The following is a 25,373-nucleotide window of genomic DNA, read 5'->3' as shown; positions in this document are numbered from 1 at the left end:
AAAGTTTCCTTACTGTAAGCACTTGTCATTTTTTCATTCCTTTTCTCTATCCCATTATCTCAGTTACCATGAGATTTTAAAGGCATGTCTGGCTGGGTGAGTGTTTCTGCACATTCCATAATCCCTTAACTGAGAGCTGGACTAAAAGGTCAGTTCTAGCTCTCATTCCTTAGGCCATCCTGGCCTTGAGCTCTGCACCTAAAGCCCCCCTCTAGCCAGAAGGGATATTTACACTAAGGAAGGAGCTAAGTGATGACTTCAATTAAAAAAAAATAAAATTAAAAGGTTCCAGTGTTTCTTACTCTTGAAAATATCCTTGTGCTGAGTGTTATTGAATGTGCCTGTGCTGCGCTCTGCTGATGAGAACATGAACAGCACAGGATTAATCCTTAAAATCACAGAATCACAGGATGGTTTGTGTTGGAAGAGATCTTCAAGCCCATCAGGTTCCATCCCTTGCCATGGACAGGGACACCTTCCACTATTCCAGGTTGCTCCAAGCCTGGTCCAGCCTGGCCTGGAGCACTTCCAGGGACAGGAGACCGCAACCACCTCCCATGTTAATTAAGAAATGCAGAATTGGAGGGGGATATTTAGTGTTATTTTTAACTTCTTTGGTAAAACTCCTATAGTATGACAAGCACATATTTTTCTTTAAGATGGCATTGCCAGACCTGGGTACCTAAACTGGGTGTTGCGTCTTTATTTTAAATGTGTGCAAATATTTTGAGCAGCTCTGAAAAATGTAGCTGCAATATGCTAATGTGACAGAGCCATGCTGTATGGAAATGCTTAAGAAATTAATTTGGTTCCACTGAATGAATCCATGGAAAGTGGTAACATGAAGAACTTAGCAAATATTTGCATTTCCATCATATTGCCCCCATACCTCTGACATTTTGGGGTGAACGTTGTCTCTTCATCCATTCCCATATATTTCTGCCATTCAAAACAGTGACCCAGTTGTAGCCTTGCTGTGCTCAGTACATCTTAATCCTTTTAGGGATAAATGCTGTGGAATTGGGACCTTTCCTTCTGAATTATTTGGAGCAGCTTGAACATGGTGACTCTCAGTTTAGTGGAGCATTTTCCCTTTCCTTCTTTGACTTATTTACTGTGGAGAACCAGGATAGTTGTCACAACATCTGAAGGAGGAGCAGAGAGAACTTTGTCTCCCTGGAGTGTGTTAAAGGCTGCACAGTCAAAGCTGAGATCACCAAAATTCTTCCTTCATTGTGCTGCGGGTGAGTTCCTGGGCAGTAATTCCTGAGAGCAGGTGTTGAGGGAGCCATCACCTTCCACCTCACAGGGAGCGAGGAGTTTTGTGGGACACTTTCTTTTTAGTGCTGCAGAGCAAACTCCCTGATGGAGCAGATGCTGAGCCAGCTCTGTGTAGTGAGCTGGCATCCAAAATTTGGGGTAGCTATTGATGTCCTTGTACGTGAGCACCCACTTCAGCCCTCTTCATTCCTCCTCATGCCAAGTGAAGAAATTACTGCTCCCTACAGAGTAATGACTTCTCCTGAAGCAATATTTCTGTTCCCTGCTGTTCTCCAGCAAAGAAGTAAAACTGAAGCAAAGCTTTAGGGTTTTTGAGAGCTCTAGAGGCCTTTTTTTTAGGGTTTTTTAGGTTTTTTTCCTCTCTTTGTAATTTTTCTTTCCAAGAAGATCGAGGGGAAATATGAAGATGATGTAAAGGAAAGACTGTCATGGAAACCAAAGAGCATTTGGAATCAGCTCTGCTGTTTTTAGAAACAAGGCCATGTGCTGACAGAATCCAGAGCAATCTGGTCCCTCCAAACTGGTTTTGTTGAGAGACTGACAGTGGAATATGTTAGTGCCTAATAGTTAATTTTGCTTTGTGATAACCTTGGATTAAATTCCTGCCTTCAGAAATCTCACCTGGATTCAGTCACCTGCCAATATGTATCTGTGGTCTCTCCTCAGAGGTCTTTCTGTAGTCCTGTGGAAAACCAGCTATGGGATTACTTGTGGGATTCCAGGTTTCCTGTGCATCCCAGAGTAAGTCAGAAGCAGCAGGAGGAGAGCTGTGGGATCTACCCTGGTTCAATATTCTCCCCTGTTGAGGATACCAAGGTGGAAACTTCATCACGTTGTGTTCACCGGACTGTTGTGTTGAGTTTTACACATATTTCAGATTGTGTTACGTCTCTGCACGTGAGGGAGAAAGGTTGACATGTTTTCTGATAAATGCAAGGAGACTCTTTAGGAGAAAATCCTTTCATATTATGCTGTGGAATCGTTAGATATAAATTATTTATGACTAAGGTTTTGTGTGCTAGAGAGCACAAAGCTGAAGTTTTCTAAATCATGTCTATAAATAAAAAGACTAGAAATCTCAAATGCTTAAAGCTAAACAGCCTGATTTGTGAGAGCTCTCAGATTCCTCTCTCAGATTCCCAGGGAGATTAGGAGCAACACTTGAACAGGTCCAGGGAAGGGAGCAGACCTGGGGAAGGGGCTCACCCCAGGAGGGGCTGAGGGAGCTGGGCAGGGGCCCAGCCGGGAGCAGAGGAGGCTCAGGGGCCCTTGTGGCTCTGCACAGCTCCTGACGGGGGGGACAGCCAGGGAGGGTTGGGCTGTGCTCCAGGGAACAGGGACAGGAGCAGAGGGAACGGCCTCAAGTTGCTCTAGGGGAGGTTTAGATTGGATATCAGGGAGAATTTCTCTTTGGGAAGGGCTGCCCAGCCCTGACACAGCTGCCCAGGGCCGGGCTGGGTCACTGTCCCTGTTGGTGTGCAGGAAACTGTGGCTGTGGAGCCCTGGGGCACGGTCTGTGCTGAGCACAGGGGGGGCAGCCAGGGATGCTCTGGATCCCAAAGGCCTTTCCCACCCTTCCCAATCCTGTTCTGCTGTGATCCACGGGAGGGTTGGACAGGCACACAGGCGTTCTTCCTCCTCCCTAGAGGAAGGCTTTAGTGAGATCTCCCTGCCTGGCAATCCCTGCAGGTGTCTGTGACAAAATACTGACTTTCTGCAATATTGTCTCAACTACTGCTGATACAAGTCAAGCTTTTGGAAGGAGAATTTCTTGGTTTAGGGCAAGCTGGTGAAGTGGTGTCGCTCCAAAGCCTTCCCTGCAAAGGTAAGCGACTGAGATTCCTGATAAATCAATTCTCTGAGTTCTGCCTTGAGCTCTAATTTGTTTACCAAGTTTTGGACCGGAGCAGATTGATGCAGCAGTGACATTCAGCTGTGAAAATGGGACCAAACAATTTGCATAAACAGATTTGCTCTGCAATTACCAGGTTTCCGCAGCACAGCGATGCATAGAAAATAGGGAAGTGAGAAGCCACTGATGATGCCAGGTAGCTAATTTTCAGATGTAAATAATCCAACTGTTTCAAAATGATTTTTAAAATTAAATTACTGTGACACAAAGCACAAAAGATGACAAATTTCGTTTGGAGGGTTTTGCCTGTGTTTTGAGGGGAGAGTGACCTGCATGCTACATGCCAAGTTTTGCATCAAAACAGGTACAAAACAGGGTATAAAATCTATTTTATGTAGCTGTGTGTCTTTGGTTTGAATGGAAAGGAATTGTTATTTAGGAGTAATTGCAGTTTCTAAAATTACAATAAGTTTCTTTTTTGGTATCTATCTCTCCACCAAGGTTTTTTCTCATATTGGTACCTCTTAATAAAGATCTGAGCTTGCACAAGTTCTCTGTCCTTACCTTTCTGTGCTTTTGCCTCAACTGTGAGCCTTGGAGAGATGGTTGTTCTGCAGCAGTCCATGGAGCTCAGCTCAAATTGGAAAAGCCCCTGGAGTAATTACTGCCTTGCATCTCACTGTGGTCCAGTTAACTGGATGCAGAAAATAGGAGATGCAGAAATCCAGCTCAATTTGGACTTAACTCCTCTGGGAAGGAGAGGATAATACGACTTTTCCAAGAGAGGTGCTGGCATTTTGGGCTCCTGGAGGTGTGAGTTTTGCCTACGCCGCTTTGAGTCAGATCCAGGGAGGTCTCTGCCCACTGCTGAAAACTGGCTTGAAGCCCACATTTTCTGTCAGATTGTTTATCCATTTTTATATCCCACCAGCTCCTACTGCTGATAGAGAAGAAAAATTACTTTTCTTCCTACAGAAATTCTGTTCCTTAGGAAATTAAGCAAGTGCATCCAGCTTGGCCTAAAAGCAGCTTATTGGAATGGCACATTTATTCTTGTAATTAGTTATTTTCTTATGTAAAAGACCTGTAAGGCTTATTAAATTGGTGATCCTCTTAATGCTAAAATCAACACTGAGACTCTCAAGTGTCCTATTACATCCTGAAGTGATTGTGTGCTCAGTAAGTCAGTCAGCCCAGGGTAGGTTTATTTAAGTGTATAAATATTGTTCCTGTTTTCCTCTGGTGAGGGGCTGTGCCTTTGTGCAGAGCTGTGGGACAGTGGGGTCAGAGCACTGGCTGTGGGCAGGGCTGTGGATGGTGCAGCTGGAGGAGAGACACCTGGGTTCAGACTTGTTCAGTGGTGCTCAAAGGGTGGAGCTCACTCAGAGTGAACCTTCCAAGGGCAGTGCTGGAGGCACCAGGAGCTGGTGGGTGCAGCTGCAGGTGAGTTCTGCAGCCCTTGGGGTTCATCTCCTCAGAGCCAGGCTCAGCCTGCAGCCCTGTGCCCAGGGGAGTGGGTGTTCCTGCAGCCTGTTTGGCTCTGTCCAGAGGAGGCACCAGGATAGTCAGAGGGATGGAGCAGCTCTGCAGTGAGGAGAGACTGAAAGAATTGGGATTGTGTTGTATTCATATTGCTGTTATCCTATTTCTAGAGTCCCATACCTTCTGGGTGGCTTGCTCACAAGCAGCCCTTCACAGCAGTGTTGCTCCTGCTTCTACATCAGGGCTCTCCCTAACCACCCAGCCCACCCCCTTTTATCCCAGTTATCTTCATTAGCTGCAGCTGCCACCCAATTAAGGGCATCACAGCTGCAGCCCATCTAGAACAACTAGGATTGGGGCAAGGCCACTTATACAATACATATATTTTACTGGGACTCCTGCAATTGGATTGTTCAACCTGGAGAAGAGAAACTTCAGAGTGACCTCATTGTGGTCTTCCAGAGCCTGAAGAGGCTGAGAAGGAAGGTGGGGAGAGACTGTGGGCAAGGACCTGGAGCGACAGGACAGGGGGAATGGATTCACACTGACAGAGAGTAGTTAGGTGGGCTGTTAGGAAGAAATTCTTCCTGTGAGGGTGGTGAGGCCCTGGCACAGGGTGCCCAGAGAATCTGTGCTTCCCCTTGGATCCCTGGAAGTGTCCAAGGCCAGGTTGGATGGGGCTTGGAGCAGGCTGGGATAGTGGAAAGTGTCCCTGCCCAGGGGAGGGGTGGGACTGGATGATCTGTAGGGTTCCTTCCACCCTGAACCATCCCAGGACTCTCCTCCTGTTGTCTAAAGCAGGGGAGTGAACCTCAAGTACCAGAGTGTCCCTGGTGGCTGCAGCAGGAGCCTCACATGGATAATGTGGCTGTAGCCTCACCCCTGTGCCTGTCTGGCCTTCAGTGGGATGGATCTCTCTCTCTCTCTCTCTCTCTCTGTCTGGCACTGGTCTGGTTGGTGAAAACAAGCAGGAGAGTGGCACTGGCTGACTCACCAGAGCTCTCAGTGAGGTGGTGAAGCTCAGGTACAGGTAACCTGTGCCAGGGTCAAATGGGAGCTTCAGGGAGGGGTCACAAAATTGTCCTGTAGTTCGTCCCACACATGGGCTGCTTCCTTGGGTTGTGCTGGTCCAACGATTAAGTTTTGGGGGTGGAGACCGTATTCTCATATTTCTGCATATTTCACACTGCAGAATGCAACTGTGTTCTGTTATCAGTCACAGCTTTGGGACAGATCCAACTCTGTTCAGAGATCTTCTGCTGGACCAACTGAGAGCCATTGGGACTGATGTAACATCAGGCCAATCATCTTTGCTCCTATCATTAGAAAAAGGATTTGATGGAATACTTTTTGTTTCCAAAACAAATAACACTGAAGTGCCTTTCTTCCTCTTGGTTCAGCATTCCCTCTTTGGGACATTGTTCATGTTTTTAGTGCATTGTATAAAGCAGAAAAAGCTCCCTCAGCTGGTGTCACCCACATCACTGATGGGCAATCTCTGGCCAGCATCAGTTGTTTCTCCTCCTTCTCTGTGAAGTTGTGCTGGTCTTGCTGTTTGATTACTGCTCTCTCCATAAAAGCCTCACTGAACCTGTCATTCCTCTGGATCACAGTGGGAGAAAATCATGGAGTGAAATGTTTGTGTTTCTTATGATGGAGAATTCAACGCCAGCAGAGCTCATGGCTTAGGCAAAGGCAGCTGGAGGAAGGAGGGGATGGGAAAATATGACAGAACAGAAAGGAGGGAGTGTCACAGTGGTCACAAGGGTTGCAGGATGAAGAGAGAGACGAGAATGTTGACCTGATGTTCAGAAGGCTTGATTTATTATTTTATGATATATATTACATTGTGACTATACTAAAAGAAATAGAAGGAAAAGTTCTCAGAAGGCTAGCTAAGCTAAGAATAGAAAAGAATGAATAACAAAGGCCTGTCTCTCAGCAGAGAGTGAGACCCAGCTCTGCCGTGAGTGGTCAGTAAATCCAAACATCCACGGGAGACCAATCAGGGATCCACCTGGTGCATTCCACAGCAGCAGATAACCATTGTTTACATCTTGCTGCTGAGGCCACAGCTTCTCAGAAGGGAGAAAAATCCTAAAGAAAGGATTTTTATGAAAAGATGCCTGTGACAAGGGAGTTTGGAGTTCTGGCCTCACTGAAGTAAATGAATTTTAATAATTAAGGAATTTTAATATCGTCAAGCACTTAAACCAATAGCTTCAAACATCTGTTTTAGAAGTTCACATCCCACATATAAGCAGCTCTGTCATTAACTTGTTTTCTACTGTGTGAGCAATCCAGCTTTTTGCAGTGCCTCTGCCTGAGTCTAAACACACAGATGTCTGGAAAATCAGGTACTCACTGAGGAGTCCAAGTATGGAATTTGGGAATTTCTGTTTCACTCCCGCCTCTGAAAATCTCTGCTTTAGAAAGCAGAAGTAGCAATGAATCGAATGCTGGATTTCACAGTTACCCCAAGGGTTAGCAGGGGGTAAGAGAAGAGGAGCAGGAGGAGATTGTCACTCCCTGGTCCCCATCCTGAGGGTCAGTTTTCCCTGGTCCAAAGGCAGAGTTCAGGTTTGAGTCCCCGTGCAGAGCAGAGGGGCTGCTGTCAGCAGGCAGAGCCCAGGCCTGCAGCCACGTTTAACCTCCCTGTTTCTCCTGTCTCTCCTGTGTGTTCCTGCAGGCGCGGGGCGCCGACATTCCGGACATCCCGGGGGAGCTGCAGCTGCGCTCCTGCGGCAGCACCGCCAGCATGAAGGTGAAGAACGTGAAAAAGTAAGAGCACACTTCTGTGATTTTCTCGTCTTTCCTGGGCTTACGGTTTTGCTGTGCCGAGTTGTGGCTGTTGTGCTGCAGTTTCTGATGATGTATCTTCAGCACAGCAGCTGAAATCCATGTGGAGCTAAAGGCAGTTTGAGCTAATGGAGCCTAAAGCTGGGCATGAGAGGTTTTGCTGGCTCACTCTCCTCTTTCTGGCTATTGAAACAAAGCTAGGTAGGGTTTGAACTTCACTGTTGCAGTGTTTTCAATTTTTTTTACTAATTCTTCATGAAAGTGATTAATTTAAAAAACCCCACAATAGAACATATTATAATAGAACAATTATTTAAAAATCTCAAAAGAAGCCCAGGCAATGTGTAAATGCAATAATTTTCCCTGTCTCCTTATGCTCTGGAAAGATAAACCAGGACAAGTGGGTGGCCTATATGTATTTTTTATCTGATGTTTTTTTCTCTTTTCTTTTTGCATTCTGCCCTCTGTAACTTCATTTGAATGGATTTTACACAGTTTTCCCTTCTAAGGGATATTTTTTCTTCCCTGATCTCCCAGTTTGGTTTTTTTTCCTGTAGGCTCATGCTGTATTTCTGTCTCTGCCTCTCTCCCAGAGACTGTAAACCAAGTCATTATGTGTGCAGCAACAGGGATCAAAAATAATCAATATTACTTTTGCTAAAATTGCTGACTTGAGGAGCAGAACTCCCCAAGATTGATGGATCAGAGCCTTCAGCTCACCCCTCTAGTGCTCTGCTGAGAGGGAAATGGTTCTTTGTTCCAGTGCTGAGCAGCCAGATGCTGCATCTCACTTCCCACTTGTATTCCCGTGGGAAGAGGGAGCTAGATAATGACAATCTCATTGGCTCACCACCAGGAATATCTATAGGAGTCTATAATAGCTTCAGCAGAAGCAGAAGCATGTTGCAGAGCCAGAGGAGCTCCCCGGCAGCCACCAGTGTTGCTGGAAACACTTGGGAATAATTATGCCTGATTTTTGAATTTTGCAAAAGGCAAAGGATAAATAGAGTTTGTTCTGCACCCTCAGATACATCCCCCCGGGACTGATGGGCTGTGATGCCTTTCACAGGTAAAGTTCTGTTTTCCTTGTGTCTCGTGTAAGGCTGTGGATGTGCATTTGTGAGGTGCAGCTGCTTGTCCCTGCTCCTGTCCATCCTGAGGGGTGTGGTGCTGCTGGAATGTCTCACAGCTCTCTAGGGATGCACTGGGATGTGCTGCTGGAATGTCTCACAGCTCTGTAGGGATGCACTGGGATGTGGTGCTGGAATATCTCATACAGCTCTCTAGGGATGCACTGGGATGTGCTGCTGGAATGTCACACACAGCTCTCTAGGGATGCACTGGGATGTGGTGCTGCTGGAATGTCTCACAGCTCTGTAGGGTTGCAGTGGAAAAGCCACTTGGCATTTCAGCATTCCTTTCCCTACTGTTTTGGTGCAAATCCCTGTGTTCCCTTGGCTTTAGGATGAGAAAGTTGTTGTTTTGTATCAGTAGCTGTTGTTTATCTGTGTTGAGTGGTCTGCATCCATCTCATGGTGTGTTCTTGGTGTGCTCCAGGTTATCCTTTACAAAGGGGCACTTCCCGAAGATGGCTGAGTGTGCACATTTCCACTATGAAAACGTGGACTTTGGCAACATACAGGTGAGTCTTGGATTTCTCTTACACATAAAACACCTTGTGCTTCCTGCTAGCTGACCCAGTGGGGAGGCATAGAGGGAACAGCATTGAGGCTCATTTAGTTTGTTGCTAAATGTTTAGTGGTAAGAAGTTAAGGCTGTAGAGACTTCATTTGAAATTGCTTCTATGTGCTGGGGCAGAATCTGCACTCAGTCATGTGGAGCTCTCCTTTGAGCTTGGAGATGGTTTTATTTCCACTGGATTTGGCTGATGTCACTGTTTTAAAACTGTATCAAACATTCAGTCTTGAGTCATCTGTAATCACTGCATGTTTATTTTTGGTTTGAGTGTGTGTGTGATTAAAAAAATTGTGTGAATGTATTTATGTAAATATAAATAAATCAAATTTACCCCTTCCCTTAGCTCTGCATTGTGCATTGCAGCAGCTGTGTCATCAAAATACCAGAAAGTGCTCGTCAGCCTGAGCTGCATTTCTGGAAGTGTGCAGGCTTTGCTCCTCTGTGATCCCTCCCTCAGGAATACAGGCAGAAGCATTTTCCAGGGAGGGCTGAGACCCAGGAGTTTCTCACAAACAGGACACATTTTGTTCTGCACTTAGAGGAGCAGGAATGCCTCCAGCATCTGCCAGCCTTGTAGCCAAAAGGAGGTTACAACCTTTTCATTTGTGAAACATTTCCTGTAATACTGAGTGAATTATTTACAGCCTTCCATGCTGCTGTACTTGACACTTTTGCAAGCAGAATTATGCAGCTGGGTTTTTTTTCCTCTGTCTCAGTAAAATTCTGGCTGGGAGGGAGCTTGGGTCCTGTTCAGGGCTGGGATCTGCTGTTGCTCACACTTGGTGGCTCTGGGAGGGTTGGTTCTGGGCTGTGGGCTCTGCACACCCAGGCACACAAAGCACTGGGCACAAATAGAGGGCAAAGAGCTCAGTTCCCATGGAGGCCCCAGGAAACAGGCAAGCAGGAGCAGAACTCACTCTGCTGAAAACTGTTTATTTTCATTTTCTGTGTATAGGAACAGCATGGCTTATCTGTGTCCCTGCTTTCTGTCTCCTGGTAATTTGCTGATGTGGCACAACTAATTTTTCAGTAATTGTGGAGAGAAATTTTATGTTGGAGCAGGTCTGTGTCTGCACAGGTGGGGTTTTTGCGTCCTGTGCTCCTCTGAGTTCTCCCTCCCATCATCCAGGGGTGTTCAGTACCGTGTGCAACTGGAGAGGGAGCACAAGCTGTGCATGGCACATTGTTTTGATGACCAATAATTAATTCTTTTGTGGGTTGAAGCATTTCCTGGGATGTTTTCAGGATGGCAGGGCAGACCTGTGGGGCTCATCTTTATGTGTGTGAGAGGCAGAAGTAAGACCAGGTGACACATCCTTTCCAGGTTTTCCTGGAGCTCCCACAAGCAGGAGTGGTTTAGCACTGCTTTTTGTGGTGTCACTGCTGCCCCTGCAGCTTCCCCTGCTCTTGCTCAGTGCTCTCCTGACACAACCACACCAGAGGCTGTAATCTCAGCCTGAAAGACAGAGATTGTGGAAGGATGTAGCACGGGAAATAAAAATGGTATTGTTTATTGAGCTGTTATTGGTTATCTCAGCCCTGAACTGTTTTCTGTATCTGTGCTGTGAACCCAGGAAGAAAACAGGGGCTGGTGACAGCATGAGAAGAACTGTCATTAAACTGAGACTCTCTGTGTGTTGAGGGCTCAGTTCTCTGTTTCCACCACATCTGCCTCTGAAAAACCCTACCTGTTTAGCTATTTGTGTACCTAAAGCAAAATTTGTGTCTAAATAAGGTAACTCAGGCCCTCTGTGCCTGTAATTGCTTCCTTTGCCTAAGCAAGGTTTCTGATAAATCCCCACAGTGTCAGGACTTTCTTATATGGTGAAAAATCTCTTTGAGAACAAGGGCTTTGCTGCTGAAATGTGAAAAGATAAAGCATTGCAGCACTTCCTTAGAATACCAGTATTAATGGTAAAATAAATGAAAGCTGTTAATACAACAGCAGTATTAGTTGGGAGATTTAAAAATAGGTTCACACAGGGCTCATGCATTTTAATCAAGTTGGAGGCTCCTTTGTGCTCCCAAGGTAGGGCAGAGAATAGCAGTGGGCTGGAGTGATGGGAAGTGACAGCTTGGCACCTAATAGAGAATTACTGAGTTGCATCTGAGGGCTGGTGGGTGTAAACTGCTTTCAAAATCTATTCACTGTTAGAAATTTGCATAGTAGAAAATACAGCATTATCTGTCCGTGTCAGGAATTGTGTAATGCTGTCTATTAACAGCCTGGCCAAATTTCAGGTTGTTTTGTAACGTTTATGTCACTTATAATATGGTCTCATGGTGCAGGAGGTATTAATAGCCTGACATTTCACCTGATGAGATAGTTTTAAATTAAATTCCTGAGAGGTATGAAAAGGGATTTGTTCTCTTCTAATCCTTGCACCGTGCTAGTGAGGCTGGATGCACTTTGGGGGGCTTTTTCTCTTCAGAAATGTCCTTCCACGCTGCTCCCAACAGCAATAGCTCACCCATACCTGTGGCTGGCCAGCCAGGCACGTGTGGCATCCCAGGAAATTGCTGGTTGCCAGGCAAAGGCAGTGATGTCAAAGCTGTACCAACAGGTTAAGCCTCACAGATTGCATCAGTGCCCAAAATTCACTGGCATTCTGCTGAAATACCTTATGTTCATTACTGTATTTATTTTAAGGGCTGCATCATTAATTTTTAATTTCTAATGAAAAGCCAGGTTCTGCCTCATAGATGTGTTTTAGTCTGACATGGGATAAATATTCAGAACTGTGGTTCAGCTTTTTTATGGTCCATCTCCTAGGGAGATACAATGTCTCTTCTCAATTTACTTTTTTCCTAATTTAGGTTCTTTTCAATTTACATAAAATGCAAGGTATATCTCCCCTTTAACTTTTTTGACCTGGTTCTCACTCATTGGACACATTGATGGTAAGTCTACATAAAAATCTTTGTACAAATAAAAGGTCATTTCCAAGTGGTTAAATTGCATTTGTGCAGAAGAGTCTGTAATTACACCTGTGAAATGATAAAAATGCCCACTGTTCAACATCAGCACTTTGCATCTAGAAAAACAAACAAGCTTTGTATTATATCTGTTTGGTTTCTGTCAGATTTATGAATAAATAACTGAAAAGAACTCATCAAAACTCTGTGGGACCTACTGAGGCAACTTCAAATTCCCCAAGTTTAAAAATGTGAGATAGAAAAATGGATATGGAGTCCCATACCCTTCTGCTTGCATTAAGCACTGACTCTAGACTGAGACAGAGTTAAATTTCTGTTATAATTTAAGAAGACATTAATGTAATTCAGTAACTATATTCTAAAGAAAGTCTGCCAAGTCTCCAGGAGCATTTGGACAATGCTCCCAGGGATGCACAGGGTGGGATTGTTGGGGTGTCTGTGCAGGGCCAGGGCTTGGGCTGGATGATCCCTGTGGGCTCTCCCAGCCTAGGATATTCTGTGATTCTATTAAATATGGTTTTACTTTACTTAGTGCTAAATGCCATTAATACAAACAGGAGAAAGATTAGGAATTCCTTAAATATCTACTTCCTACCAGGAATTAATACTCTGTTCTTCACTTGAAAGAATTAAGACATTATCTTCAGCTGTGAAGGTTTTGGTAATGGAATATGGAGAGCTGATCAGCTCCACGCTTCCCAGATAATATTCTTTGCTCCCTCAAAAGCCGTTTGCTCAAGGCAAGTGCTGTAATGCACATTCATATCACTTCAGCATCTTGCATTTGACACAGAATTATCCCTTCCAACAGCACAGTCTCTGTGTTTGCCTTGCTGTATCTGACGTCTAAAAATAAATCCCTGTGGGAGCAGGACTGCTTGCAGATCCTCTCCTTATCAGTGCAGCCTTGGCAGGGCCCTGGCAGGAATTGTGTTATCAGTGGTAAAGGAAGTGTTTGAGGCACAATCACTTCCGCCTGCGCAGCTCCAGCTGCCAGGAGCTCTGTCAGAGCTGTGGGAATGCCTCTGCCCCAGCAGCAGCTGCAGATGGATGTTCCTGCTGTGCCCCAGGGGTGAGAAACAGTGCAAAGAGCAGCTCAGCCCTTCTGTGCCTGTGTCAGCAAAGCCTGCTGAGAAGATCCTCTTCGAGGTCACCTGCTCTTGGTTTGCCTTTTTTTCTTTTATATAGTGATATTCCAGGGAAGGGGCAGCACGAGGGGAATGTCACCGTGAGTTTTTTCCTAAGCTGGATTGCAGAGGAAGCAAAAGTGGTAAAGCCTGGCCAGATGCCCTTGGCTGGGGCTAACTGGGATCGTTTCAGGAGCCTTGTGGATGAGCTGGGAGCAGCAGGGCTGGGGATGCTCCCTGCTCTGTGTCTGCCAGAGGTGGGACAGCCTAGCTTGGATCTCCCCATCAGGGGTTTGAGCCCAAGCCTGCTCAGTGCCTGCAGGGCAGGAGGGTTTGTTTGTCCCCAGTTCCTCTGTGGATACCGTGCTGTCGGTGTGTGGCAGTCAGGAGCAGCATGAATAGCTCCAGGCTGCAAAATTATTTATCCCACTCATTTTGTAAAGTGTTTAAGAAGGAAAAAGAATTGATTTTTAAACGCAAAACATAAAACAGCAGTTCCCCGTCCCAGTCCCTCTAAAAGATGGAAGTTCTCAGTAAGAAGCATAAAAATTGGCCTGAATTTTGGTGTGTGTTGGGGCTTTGAAACACAATTTTGCTCTATTCTGCTTTGTCTTCATGAATATTTGAGTGAGATATATACCTAGATTATGTGGGAAGAGGGGCCCCTTTTCAGTCCTTCATCTTTGGATGCTGTTAATCTCCTCCCAGAATTACCTGGCTGGATTCTGGTATGTTCCCCTTCTTTAAGCTGAGGACTTCCCCTCCCATTCCCTGTCTTCTCCATGTGATTTTGTTCCTATTGCCTTCCAAAGTGGTGCTGGGGATGTTGCAAGGGCTGTTTTAAGGACGTGGATATATAAAAACAACTGTTCAGAGTGTAGGTGGAAACTGCCTCTATTAACTTAATAATTCCAGCCACAACTCCCTGAAAATTGGCACAGCCTCCTGCCAAGATCAACGAATTTCAAAAATTTGGAGTCTCTGGGCCAAGGTTTCTGCTGCCAAAGGAGTTATGAAAATATTCGAGTAAGTTCACCTCGGATTTTGGATTCTGCTGTTTCCTGGTCTTGCTTCCAGCTTGCCACAGGCTCCTCAGGAAAATTCCTGCCTGAAACAAGATCACACTTGTGAAATTCCAGGTTCCTTGGTTTTTTCCCCTGGTGAAATGGGAAGAAATGCGGTGTGGGTTCTGTCGTGGAAGGATTGCTTCAGCTGTGAGCTGTGACTGATCCACAGGGCAAGATTGGTGTTCCTGTGTGGATTTACTGCTGAATCTTTCTGAAGGTGTTTTACACCCTTTGCTCCCTTTGACTGACTGTTCTGAATCATCACTTCATCTTTTGGGATGGCATTGCTCAGCTCATGGAATGGCCTCTGACAGGGACTCTCTTATTTCCCTGGATTTATTTATCTTGATCAGATTCCATCTGTGTGCTTGGTTTTAAAAAGATGCTCATGAAGCTGTACCCATGGAAGGATGAGCTAGAACCCACAAAGAAGTATTACAAGCAAATGAGATTTTTACCTGTTGGTTCAGTGCAACAGGTATTTTTGGGGCTTTTTTACCATCTCTTTTTTCTTTTGGATGTTTTTATGAGTTTTTAGGGAATGATCCATATCTCCACAGGAGAACAGACCCATTTGGGACAGAAAAGAGAGACCTCCTGCAGCAATCCAGCTTATTTTCCTTTCTCCAACAGTTACCACTGGAAATACAGCAAGCTTGTCCATGGAATTGTAGGGTTTTTTGTTCATTGTGGCTATTTGATGGCATGAGTAAATCTTCAAGTGGCCGTAATAAGCCCAGCTGTTATTTTGACATTGACCTCCTGCTGTTTGCCAGCCCCATAAATCATCTTTACCAACATGTTGCAGAAAAGTGTTAAAATTGGTTTAATTAGTAACTGGAGCACAGTTGTGTTGGAAAATTTTTCTTTCCTGCAGTTTAACGACCTGGAAAAACCAGAAAGCTGTATTACACACATTATTAAAATATGTTATAAACTTGAAAAGATTCTGTGGGCTCCAGAAAAAGAATGCCTGTTTTGGTAGTGCTTGAAGGGAGATGGAGTCCCGTGTGTTTCTGTCTGCAGCCAGCCATCCTCCACCAGGAATGGTGTTAAAATGAGTGTAATGCTGGGCTCAGGGACCTGCCAGCATGCCAGGCTGCATGATTTAATAACTGCCTTGTAGATGTGATCCCTGAGATTTACAGGAGCAGGGCTCTGTGCTTCCCTTCTCGTGGAGGCTTCTCAAGCCAGAGGATGTATGAGCTGTGAAACCAAACTTCTGTGGGAACATTCCTGGGCTGTGTGTAACCTGGAGCTGCCTGCAGAAAGGGCAGCTTGTTCAGACCCTGCTCAGGGCCAGAGTTTGGAGGGCTGATGACAGAACTGGCACCTTGGGGGCAGCGAGTCAGGCTGGGGGTGTTAAATGTTCATTCCTTAGCTCAGCCCTCCCTGGGGTGGGTGCCCTGCCCTGCCCTGGGAACGTGTTCATTCATTCACTCATTCATTCATTCCCTGCTGCAGGAGCACGGCTGGGATACCTGACACAGGGAGGGATGGATGGGATGTGGGGAGAAATTCCTCCCTGTGAGGGTGGGCAGGCCCTGGCACAGGGTGCCCAGAGCAGCTGTGGCTGCCCCTGGATCCCTGGCAGTGCCCAAGGCCAGGCTGGACAGGGCTGGGAGCACCTGGGACAGGGAAAGGTGTCCCTGCCATGGCAGGGGGTGGCACTGGGTGAGTGTTTGGGTTGGATGTCCCTCTCAAGCCAGACCATTCTAGGATTCTGTAATTCTGTGTCTAGAATGTAACCTGATCCTGCAACATTTGTTGGCTCTCTTGGCTTTGACATCTTTCTGTGTAAGATTTGAGCACACCACACATGCTCCACCTCTGTCTCCAGGTGTGCTCTGTGTCCTGAACCGTGTGGCCATTTCCTCATGGTGCTTCCACCATCTGGTTTCCAGGTAATTGCCAGTCTTGGAACATCAGCCCTGCTTCCCTCAGGACTGCAGTGTTGCACTGTGTTGTGATGAGCTCAGGGTTGTTCTCTCAGGGTGAAATCAGGGAGGAGCTGTTGGAGTGCTCAGCACTCTCCTGTCACTGGCCTGTCCCCAGCTGTCCTGTCCTGGGGAAGAATTTGGGCTCCTGGTGTTTGGATGCTCCATGTGGAAGCGTTTGCTGTCCTGTGCCACAGCTCTGTGCAGCTGCACAGGGGTCACAGAGGGTGTTCCCAGATCTGAGCTGGGACCACTGTTTTGTTTGTTTTATCTGCAAAAGACAGATTTGGGCAGAAGATTTCCTGTGAACATAAACATTCCCAAGGGGCTGGATTCAGGCAGATTTCTCTTTTTCAGAGGAGGAACAGGCACATACTCCCCCTACACAGACTGTGGGATGTCTGGAAGGCATTTGGAGGAGTCTGTGGGCTTTGATGGGTTCGTGATTTTATCCCTTGCTGTGGGGTGTGAGCAGAAGGCGGAGGTTCCTGCTCCCCTGTCCTGCAGGCAAGGCACTGCCCCTCAGCTCTGCTGACTTCCAGAGCAGACAGCTCTTTGGTCGTGACTCGGAATTCCAAAGGTACCAATTCCTGGCTGCTCATTTCTGGCCATTTTCTCAGCAGAACCTGCGAACTCAGGCTGCTGGCAAAGAAGCATCAAAGGGAAAGGGAATGCTCCCATCACACGTGGATGTGGGGCTGTGGGCTTTGAAAAGCAAATACTTAACATGGAGAAGCATGAGATTATCTCACTGCCTCTTCCAGACCCCCATTCCTGAAGTTTAACTTCTTTTATCTCTTAAAAGTAAGTGAACAAACCTTGATTCTACTTACTAATTCTTGCTGCCACCTGACCAGATGCGTAAAAGAAATATTAATAAAAACTTACTCTGGGACATATTTTTAAAGTGCAAGACTAATTCTTGCACTAATTCTTGCTGCCACCTGACCAGATGAGTAAAAGAAATAGTAATAAAAACTTACTCTGGGACATATTTTTAAAGTGCAAGACATTCCCTACCACCATCCTGAATTTCTTGCTTTCAAATAGTTCATTTCCCAGAAGGAGCTTTTATCAAAAGCTTGTTTAGGCTGCACAGAGATGCTTCAAGCTCCATCAGATGTTTTTTGGAGGCTCAGGGCATGGTTTGGGAATTGCAGTCAGAATTGACAACTCTGACTGCGGAGAGAGCTTTTGGCAAACATCACACTCAGAATTATGTAGATAATAATTTAAGGGGAAGATGGTTCCTTAATATACACCCACAGATCTGGTATTATATGAGTTGGAAATAAAAATACATAGTGCCATACACGTTATAGATGTTCAGGGTCCTTGAACAGGCCTTAAAATCCATTCTGTTCTATTGGAAAACTGATGAAACTTATAAATGTGGTTATAAAACAAACTGACTAGAAAAATGCACTTCTTGGGGAAGTGGCATTGCCTGGTCCTGACAGTTTATGTTTAGATCCCAACCAAAACTTTTCTGATTTACCTTGCAGTGGAGCTGTAATTCCTCTGTGAGGTGTTTGAGTGTGAATCTTATTTGTTGCGAATACAACATGTCAAAACATTCAGCTTTTAAAAGAACTGATTTTTTACCAGGTTCCCATTTACCAGTTTGAAGTAGTTCCAAAATCAAAACATCTTCTGTTATTTTTACAGCTTGAGTCCAGGAATTCACTTTGCAATGTTGCTAAATTATTGAATAATTCTTTATCTGCTAAGTCCTGCAATAATTGTAGGTATAGCAGCGCTGGAATGGGCAGGGAACCCACTGGGAGCTGGAGCCTTGGGGCAGAAAGGTTTTGCATGAAAGGAGGGGAATGTCATATCAGGACAGGGTTCTGCCTTGCTGAGGTGAGGGGAGCTCAGGGGTTTTGAGACTAAATAAAAGGTGTGAGACTTGAGAAGCATCAGAGTGGTTCAGAGTCCCCTGGCTCAAGGTTTGGTTTAGTGTTGTGCTTTGCCATTTGCTTTCAGATTAAATAAAAGCTGGGTTGGGTTTGGAAGCTCTTTGTGGAGGAGTGAGTTCTTAGGCTGGTGCACTTTGAATTATTGATGGGTTTTAGCAGGAACACTGAGCTCTGATGGGCACTTTGAATACACCCTGGACAGCTGTTCTGGGCTTTATTTCCCCTGGTTCCTCATCCCTTTGAGCTCTTTTGAGCCTCCCTGTATCCCTCAATGTCCAGCTCTGTTCCTTAAGTGCAGTTCGAAGGCAGCAGAGGGTTCTGCAGAGCTGTGGGTCGGTGCTGACCAGGGCAGGGAGGGTTTGCTCTGGAGCTTTCCTCTCCCAGCTGACTCCAACTGCTCAGGCCTGTCCAGTGTCACAAAGATGCAGAACCTTGGCCATTGATCACTTCACTCAGAGAGGCTGGAAAATAATGTTCCAAATTTATCATTTATGATTTTCAGATAACCCAGGGGAGAGGGAAGACTTGGATTTTTAAACAACAAAATACCCATGAGCTCTTAGAATTCTTTGTGGTGCACCATATGGAGGAATGGTTTATTTTCCTGTTATAAAAGCAATTAAGGTGTGGATGATGTGTTTTCTGTTAGGATTATGAGTGTCTGTGTCTTGTAAGTTGTGATGATCAGGATGAAACAGCCCCTGTAAAGCAAACTGTGTCTGCAGCAGTGACCCTGAGCTGAATTGCCTGCAGCATCAATAATGGTCTGGATGGCAGCACCTTCCACACAGCCCCTGTGCTGGGGGGTCTGCAGGCTCTGTGTGTGTGCTCCAGTGTTCCACAGCAGTTTGTTCACATTTAAATGTGCTTGGCCCCATGGCTGGAAGTGGTTTGACCTGTAAGAAGGGCTGGAGCATCTTACATCCTTGGTATGCCCATTTAGACAAGTTATTGTATCAGTGTTTGCTATAGAGGAATGCTTATTTTGCACAGAACTGTTGCTAAGTCATTATTTCATTATTTTCTTTTGAAAACTACTATGCTATTAGTACAAATCTTAACTGAAATACTAATATTAGAAAGCAAAATAAAGGTTTAAATGTATTGTTTGTCCACAGTATGGAGCAGCTTGGGAACTTGTTCTGGAAAGATTGTTTTTCCATAGAGCCCCAGATAATCTGAGTTGAAAGGGTCCCCCAGGGATCATCAGGTCCAACTTTTGTGTCTGTCCTGGTGTGTGAAGCAGAGCTGTCCTCTTGAGGGCCCAGATTTGTTGTGACCACTAATTCCCTTGCCTGGTGATTTAAGGGCTTAGCCATTTAACTTGGGTTAATGAGCAGGGTTGGGTTAATGAGTGACAGCAGTGCCAGCCCAGGTGACTCCAGGGGGCTGTCCCAGCTTGGGCTGTGCCATTACTTTTGTCCTCGTGCTTGTGTGTTTAAACACTGCAGGAATTGAATCCCACAGACCCTTTTCCCTTGAAAAGTGCAGAAACTGGGAGGAGGGCAGGGCTGCAGGGTGAGACCTCTCTGTGGAGAGCAGGAGCTTCCAAGGCAGTGCATTGCACAGGGCAGGCTTGCACCAACCCCTTTGGAGAGTGAATGAAATGGGTAAAAACCAGAAACCCAGTTCCAATTCCACTGAGGAGCTTTTGGGTAGTTCCCAGGACATGAAGCATTTCTGGTGTAACCTGAGTGATTCACAACCCACCTTCCCTAACTGTCATCTGGGAAATGTAAAGGTTAAAATATTCTTTTCATATCTCTACTATTGTAACTCCTGCCTCTGGCATTTTGGCAGAATTTTCTAAATTAGAAATGCAAACAGAGTTACAGATCTGTCTGTTAAAGACCCTTTATGCAGTTAACCTTGTAACTCTTCAGGTCCATCCTCTGGGCACAACCAATTTGGATAGATGGATCAAGAAACCAAGACACTGTTTATGAACTACTTCACAAAATTAAAGCTCATCCTATTAATTAAAGATTTCCAAGATAATTTCTTTATTACCCTGAATTTCAGATGTTTTGTTGTGCTGTTCTTGCTGCCCTTCACTGAGTCAACATAGAGAAGCTGCATTTTTTATCTGTGAAAGCATTTTTCTTCCTTCCCTGGGGTTTTGGATCCATACTGGATACAGTGCTCATGCACAGCACATAAATAACCTGTGAGAGGCAAGTAACAGGGTAATTCCTGTGTGTGCTGGTGTTCTGGAAAATGCAGCTTCAAGCTGTCCAGCTGGGCTCCTGTGAGCTTGCTGTACATTTACATGTGACCCCTAGGAAACACCCAGTGCTGCTGCAGTGCTCAGGGTGTGGGGTGCCAGGGAGCGTGGCAGCTTGGCTGGCACAGTGCTCCAGGCTTCAGCAGAGTCTGATTTTCCTGGCCTTTCCCTCCTTACTCCAGGGCATTGTGAGTTGTGCCCCCCTGACTGACTGTGAGCCCTTACTAGGGCTTATTTAGTGAGCTAACAGCTTCACTTCTTGGCAGAATTCAGCAGGAATCCAACTTCGGCATCTTGTGACTGACCAGAAGAGCTCTAAAATCCCCACTGCCTTCACTTTTTGGTAGTGAGAAGGTTACAATTAATGTTTCATAGCATAGTTGCTTTTCAGTGCAGTGTCATGAGTTTGATGTCCCTGGACTGACACAGAGTCACTGAGGTTGGAAAAACCTCCCAGATCATCATGACCAACCACAGACAATAGAATCCTGGTTTTCCACCATATTGTCTCTAAGAAATAATATCACCAAGTTATAGAATGAGATTAAAAAAAATGTGGGAATTTAAAATTTCAAAATAAGTCTCACTTTTCCCTAGGGATTTTTCTGTGCAATCCCTTCCATGTACATGGATCTTCAAGGCTTTCTCAACCAGAGTGAAGAAACTTGTTTGTTTTAAGCTTGAGTTTCTCCCATAATTGCTTGAGACCTAAGATTTCAGTATGATAATTTCAGTCTCTTTCCCAAACTCATTTCTTTTCAGAACCAAAAATCAGTGATCATGGTATCAATGGTTGTATTCCTAATGCCCGAGTTAGAGCAGCTTTGTGTTTGCTGGGAAGTGCCTTTTGCCAGAATTAGGGAGGCTGGAGCTTTATATATAAACCATTATGGAATTCTGAGCCTCATGGAGCCTCAGATGAAACATCTGAGTTTCAGTATCTTCTTAGAGATTTTCCTCCTTAATTGGGTTGACATGGAACTAAACCCAAGCACTCATTTTAGGGCTTGTATTGGTGCCTGCTTAGACCTCTAGCAGGGTCTGGGCATCTCTGTTTGGTAGGAAGACTGTTAATACTGATGATGAAGACATGAATCCCATTTCCTCTGTCAGAATCCTGGGGGTTTCCCAGGTCTTTTCTCTGTCCTTCCTCTTCACCCTCTTCTCCCTCAGGCTATCACTGCTGAGCACACAGCAGTGGCTGTGGGTGTGAGGTTGGAGGTCACCTGGTTGGACTCTGCAGAACCTCCCCCGTGGCTCTGGGGCAGTTAAATCAGCTCACGCCTGTACATGGCATTGGATGTTTTCAGCACAGACACACTCAGTTCCTTCCCACCCTAATTTGCCTGTGTAGGATTGATTACAGGTTGGGTGGGGCATCCTGGGCTAGTGGAAGATGGAATGAGGTGGGCTTTAGGGTCCTTCCAACCCAAACAACTCTGGGATTTTCTGGTCAATGTAAAATCTAATATTAAAACATCATGTGTGTGTGAGGAAGGCTATGGTTCCTTGTTTTAACTGACTTATGCCTTTTCTGCACTTTGTATAAATGTTTCTCTTCAATTTACTGTGCAGAGCAGGTAAACTCCTGCAGTGTGTGGTCTTTTTTTTTATTCAATATGTAGAAAATACTTAGTTCTTAAACCCACTACACCTGCATTACTTGTCAGCTACGTTTTAAATTCTGTGTGCTTGTGTGAGCTGAATATTGCCCAAAGCCTGCAGGTTCCCTGGGACACCCCTCTCTTCCAAGGAGGAGCAGTTGGAGAAGTTGTGCAGGGCCCAGCTTGTCCTTGTTGCAGGTGAGGTCTGACGTGGCAGATGTCAGAGCTGTGAGGATGGGATTTGTGAGCAGCAGAGACAGGACCTGTGTGTGGATGTGTTTGTGCACCTGAGGAGATGGGGAGGGGCAGTAAAGCCTGAGCTGTGAGCTTCCTGTTAGTGCCAGGTTCTTTTAGTCTGGCTGAAGTTTTTATGCAACATTTACCTAAGGGGGGAAGTTTTGGCTTCTACTCCTAGAAAAGCTTTTGTTTTAGAAAATCAGTTTGACCATGTACCTCTGCTGCTCATTTTCCAGCCCCCCTTTCCCCCTTTTGCTGAAGGAGGTGCTTCCATGGAGTCTGTTCCATGTTTAACACTTGCTCAAGTTGTAGGGAAATGGAAGTGGGTTAGAAAACATGGGTCAGATTTGTCCCAGCTGTGGGACAAGGGCTTTCTGTTTCTTTGCTTAAAAAAGCAGGGTGGGGGCAGATGGGAGATGTGAGGATTTGAAGTATTTCTCATGCATGGGCACACAAAATCCTGCTTGCACCTTCCCCCAGCTCAGGTGTGGCAGAGTGAGAAGCTAAAGGATTTATTGGGAAGTGCTCTGGCTGTGGCTGTGTTCTCCCAAAGTGCATCCAGCTTGGTCACAGCCTGGCCTCTGCTGCATGGCAGGGGATGTGGACACGGCCTCAGTGCCAGCACTGCTGGGTTTCACACAGCCTGCTTTGTCCACATGAGTGGTTGTTGATCTTTCCCGCTTGTGGGGTCATGGGAGGAAATGGAATAAGTTTCCCCTCAGCTTTTATCACTTCCTGCTGATAGGTAAGGGGAGGTTATTGTCCTTCACTTGCTGCTTCTCTTGTCAGCACGAGAAGTTGGTGTTGAGGCAGATGACAGATAGTGTTTGCTGTGGGGAAGGAATTCCCAGATGTGGCTGTGGTAGCACTGATCTCCCCTCCCTGCCTTCTGCCCTGGCCTGGTGCTGCCAGTCCTGCTCAGACAGCTGTGGCTGGAATGTGCCAGCTCTGGGTGTCAGTCTCTGCAGGCTGGCAGGGATGTTCATTTCTGATGGACAAGGCTTTGGAGACCCTGCACACCCTGCCAGGATAAAGCTGTGCAGGTTGAGCCAGCATTATTTGTTCCTACGGACCTTACTTCATCATTTGAAAAAATCCATTTGCTGTCATTTCCCAGAGAGGTTCTGGACTGCACATCCCTGGAAGTGTTCAAGTGGTTGGATGGGGCTCAGAGCAACCTGGGGTAGTGGAAGATGTGGAATGAGATGGGATTTAAGTTCCCTTCCAGCCCTAACCACTCTGGGATTTGATGATTTTATGATTTGGTGAAGATGGTCCTAATAAAATTTTAGCATTGAGAACTTCCAATTTTCAAAATTGTCATCTTGATTCTTGCTTCATGTTTCTTGGGAGTGAGGAGGGGCTGGGGTGTCGAAAATGGCAGGAGAAACAGTGCCACAGTCCAAGGAGGAGATTTCTGTGATCATGGGCTGGCTTTGTACAGTTTCTGTATTTGTCATAAGTGAGTGTTTGAGATGCAGAGCATGTCCAGAGGTTGTCAGGTGTTTCCATGCAGTTGTTACTGCTGTGCTTTCATGGCTCATGAGGTACAGCCCTGCCTGCACACTGAGACAAAGCCCTCCTGCACCAGACTGGAGGTGTTTGGTGCTGGGAGAGGAGAGTGTCCTGTCCCCCTTTGGGAGTGTCAGGAATGTTGGTGTTGCTTCCCCCAGCCCCCTTCCTTGCCCAGCAGTGAGTGCTGCTTGTGGAAAGGGTCTGGTGGAGCTGTGCCCAGCAGAACTGCTCCCAGGAGAGCCAGGAGGGCTCCTCCTGATGGGAATTCAGCTTTATTCACATCCAGCCCCTCCTCATGTGGTACAGCCAGGCTCCTGCTCCAAGGCTGCCCATCCCTGTTTGGTTTTCCCTGGTGTGCTTTGCTAGGTTGTTTTTCCTGCCTTTGCTCCAGGAGTTCAGGTCTTGGTCCTGCTTCTCTGTACATGAAAAACCCCAAATCTTACACAGCACAGCACAGCTCAGCTCACACCAATACCTCTCCTCTCCTTGGATGACAGGAGGCTGAGAAATCTCAGCATAAATGTTTCTGCACTCTGGGTAGAAAGGTGCTTAGAAAATGTGACAGTGAGATAGGATCAATGACTCCCTTAAGCCAATTAAGCTGCTCATTGCAACAGCACTCTTCCCTCCATCAGAATTACTGGTGCTGGGGGTTCTGTGTTGTTTTTTCCCCTCCCTTAGCACTCCTGCTGATATCTCAGGTATAAAAGGCATTTTTTCCAGTGACTTTGATTCTTGTCAGCATGGAAAAAAAGTTAATACTGATTTAGTTGGGGAGAAAACAGAAGAAGTGAGTAAGAGACTAATAGCTTGGAATGACAGGGCTGTATCAATTTTCACTTCCCTCAGAGGAATAATGTGCTTGTTCCCAGCAAATAGAAAAGTAGACTAGGAGTAAAACTGTCACTGGCCTCCCACAGAATATAATGAATTTTGGAGCTCAGAGAAAAAAAGACAGTCATAACTAACTCTGTGATTTTAATGCACTTTCCTTGAAAGTCAGCAGTTTTATGAAATGCCATATGCAGGAAGATAAAAACTGTATACATCTTATAGAGCTATATAAAAAATGATATTCACTGCCTTAGTCTTATGTATTTGACTGAGATGAATGCGCTTCTCAATAAGCCTAAATGTGTTTTGGGTTCCAGTGGTTTATATCCTTACCTATGTCACCAGCACATAAACTGAACCTGTGAAAAAATGATGGACAAGCACTGTAGCAAACCTAATTCCTGGCACATTCATGTGGCTTTTCTGTGGAAGTGGTTCTTGAATGAGCCAAATAAATATAAATTATGGTCCCCTGGTAGGCTGACAGGGAATGCTGTGTGTCTGTGCTCATTGATTGGCAACAGCCAGGGGAGGAATCCTGCTTGGTCCAGGGAGAGAGTGAAAGAAAGGATGCTTTGTTTTGTGGCAAGGCCACTTCTCTTTTAAATAAATTAATAAATCAGGCTGGTCTTTTAACTTAATTGCCTCTTTGTTTTAGCCCAAAGCCACCAGGTGCTGGTTCCTCTTCCAGAGCTGTCTCCATTGTCTTGGTGCTGTAAATATTCACTCACTTGGGCTGGGCTTTGCTCTCATGGAAAGCGGGGCTGCAGGAGCCGGAGGGTGACTGTGCTGCTGATCCCTGCCATCGTTTGTAGTGCAATGCCATCTAGTGTGCACAGGGCTCTCCGGATTGCCCTGCT

At 45.7% G+C, this 25,373-nt stretch overlaps 1 protein-coding gene across 5 annotated transcripts in view; it reads left to right on the top strand.

Moving 5' to 3' along the window:
* ARHGAP32 (Rho GTPase activating protein 32) overlaps positions 1 to 25,373 on the top strand; it is a 244,107-nt gene that overhangs the window by 101,905 nt on the left and 116,829 nt on the right. For 2 of the 5 annotated variants that reach the window (XM_064732156.1, XM_064732155.1), the window contains exons 3-5: positions 7,305 to 7,396; positions 8,442 to 8,483; positions 8,972 to 9,056. In XM_064732156.1, coding sequence (XP_064588226.1) covers positions 7,305 to 7,396; positions 8,442 to 8,483; positions 8,972 to 9,056 — 219 coding nt within the window. Of the gene's footprint in view, positions 1 to 5,022; positions 5,102 to 7,304; positions 7,397 to 8,337; positions 8,484 to 8,971; positions 9,057 to 25,373 lie in introns of those variants that run through there. The other 3 variants (XM_064732157.1, XM_064732154.1, XM_064732158.1) reach the window with 3 other exon arrangements.

The sequence above is a fragment of the Zonotrichia leucophrys genome, chromosome 24, assembly GCF_028769735.1.
Source record: "Zonotrichia leucophrys gambelii isolate GWCS_2022_RI chromosome 24, RI_Zleu_2.0, whole genome shotgun sequence".
In the NCBI taxonomy this organism is placed as follows: Eukaryota; Metazoa; Chordata; class Aves; order Passeriformes; family Passerellidae; genus Zonotrichia; species Zonotrichia leucophrys.
This window is presented reverse-complemented; position numbering and strand designations above follow the sequence as displayed.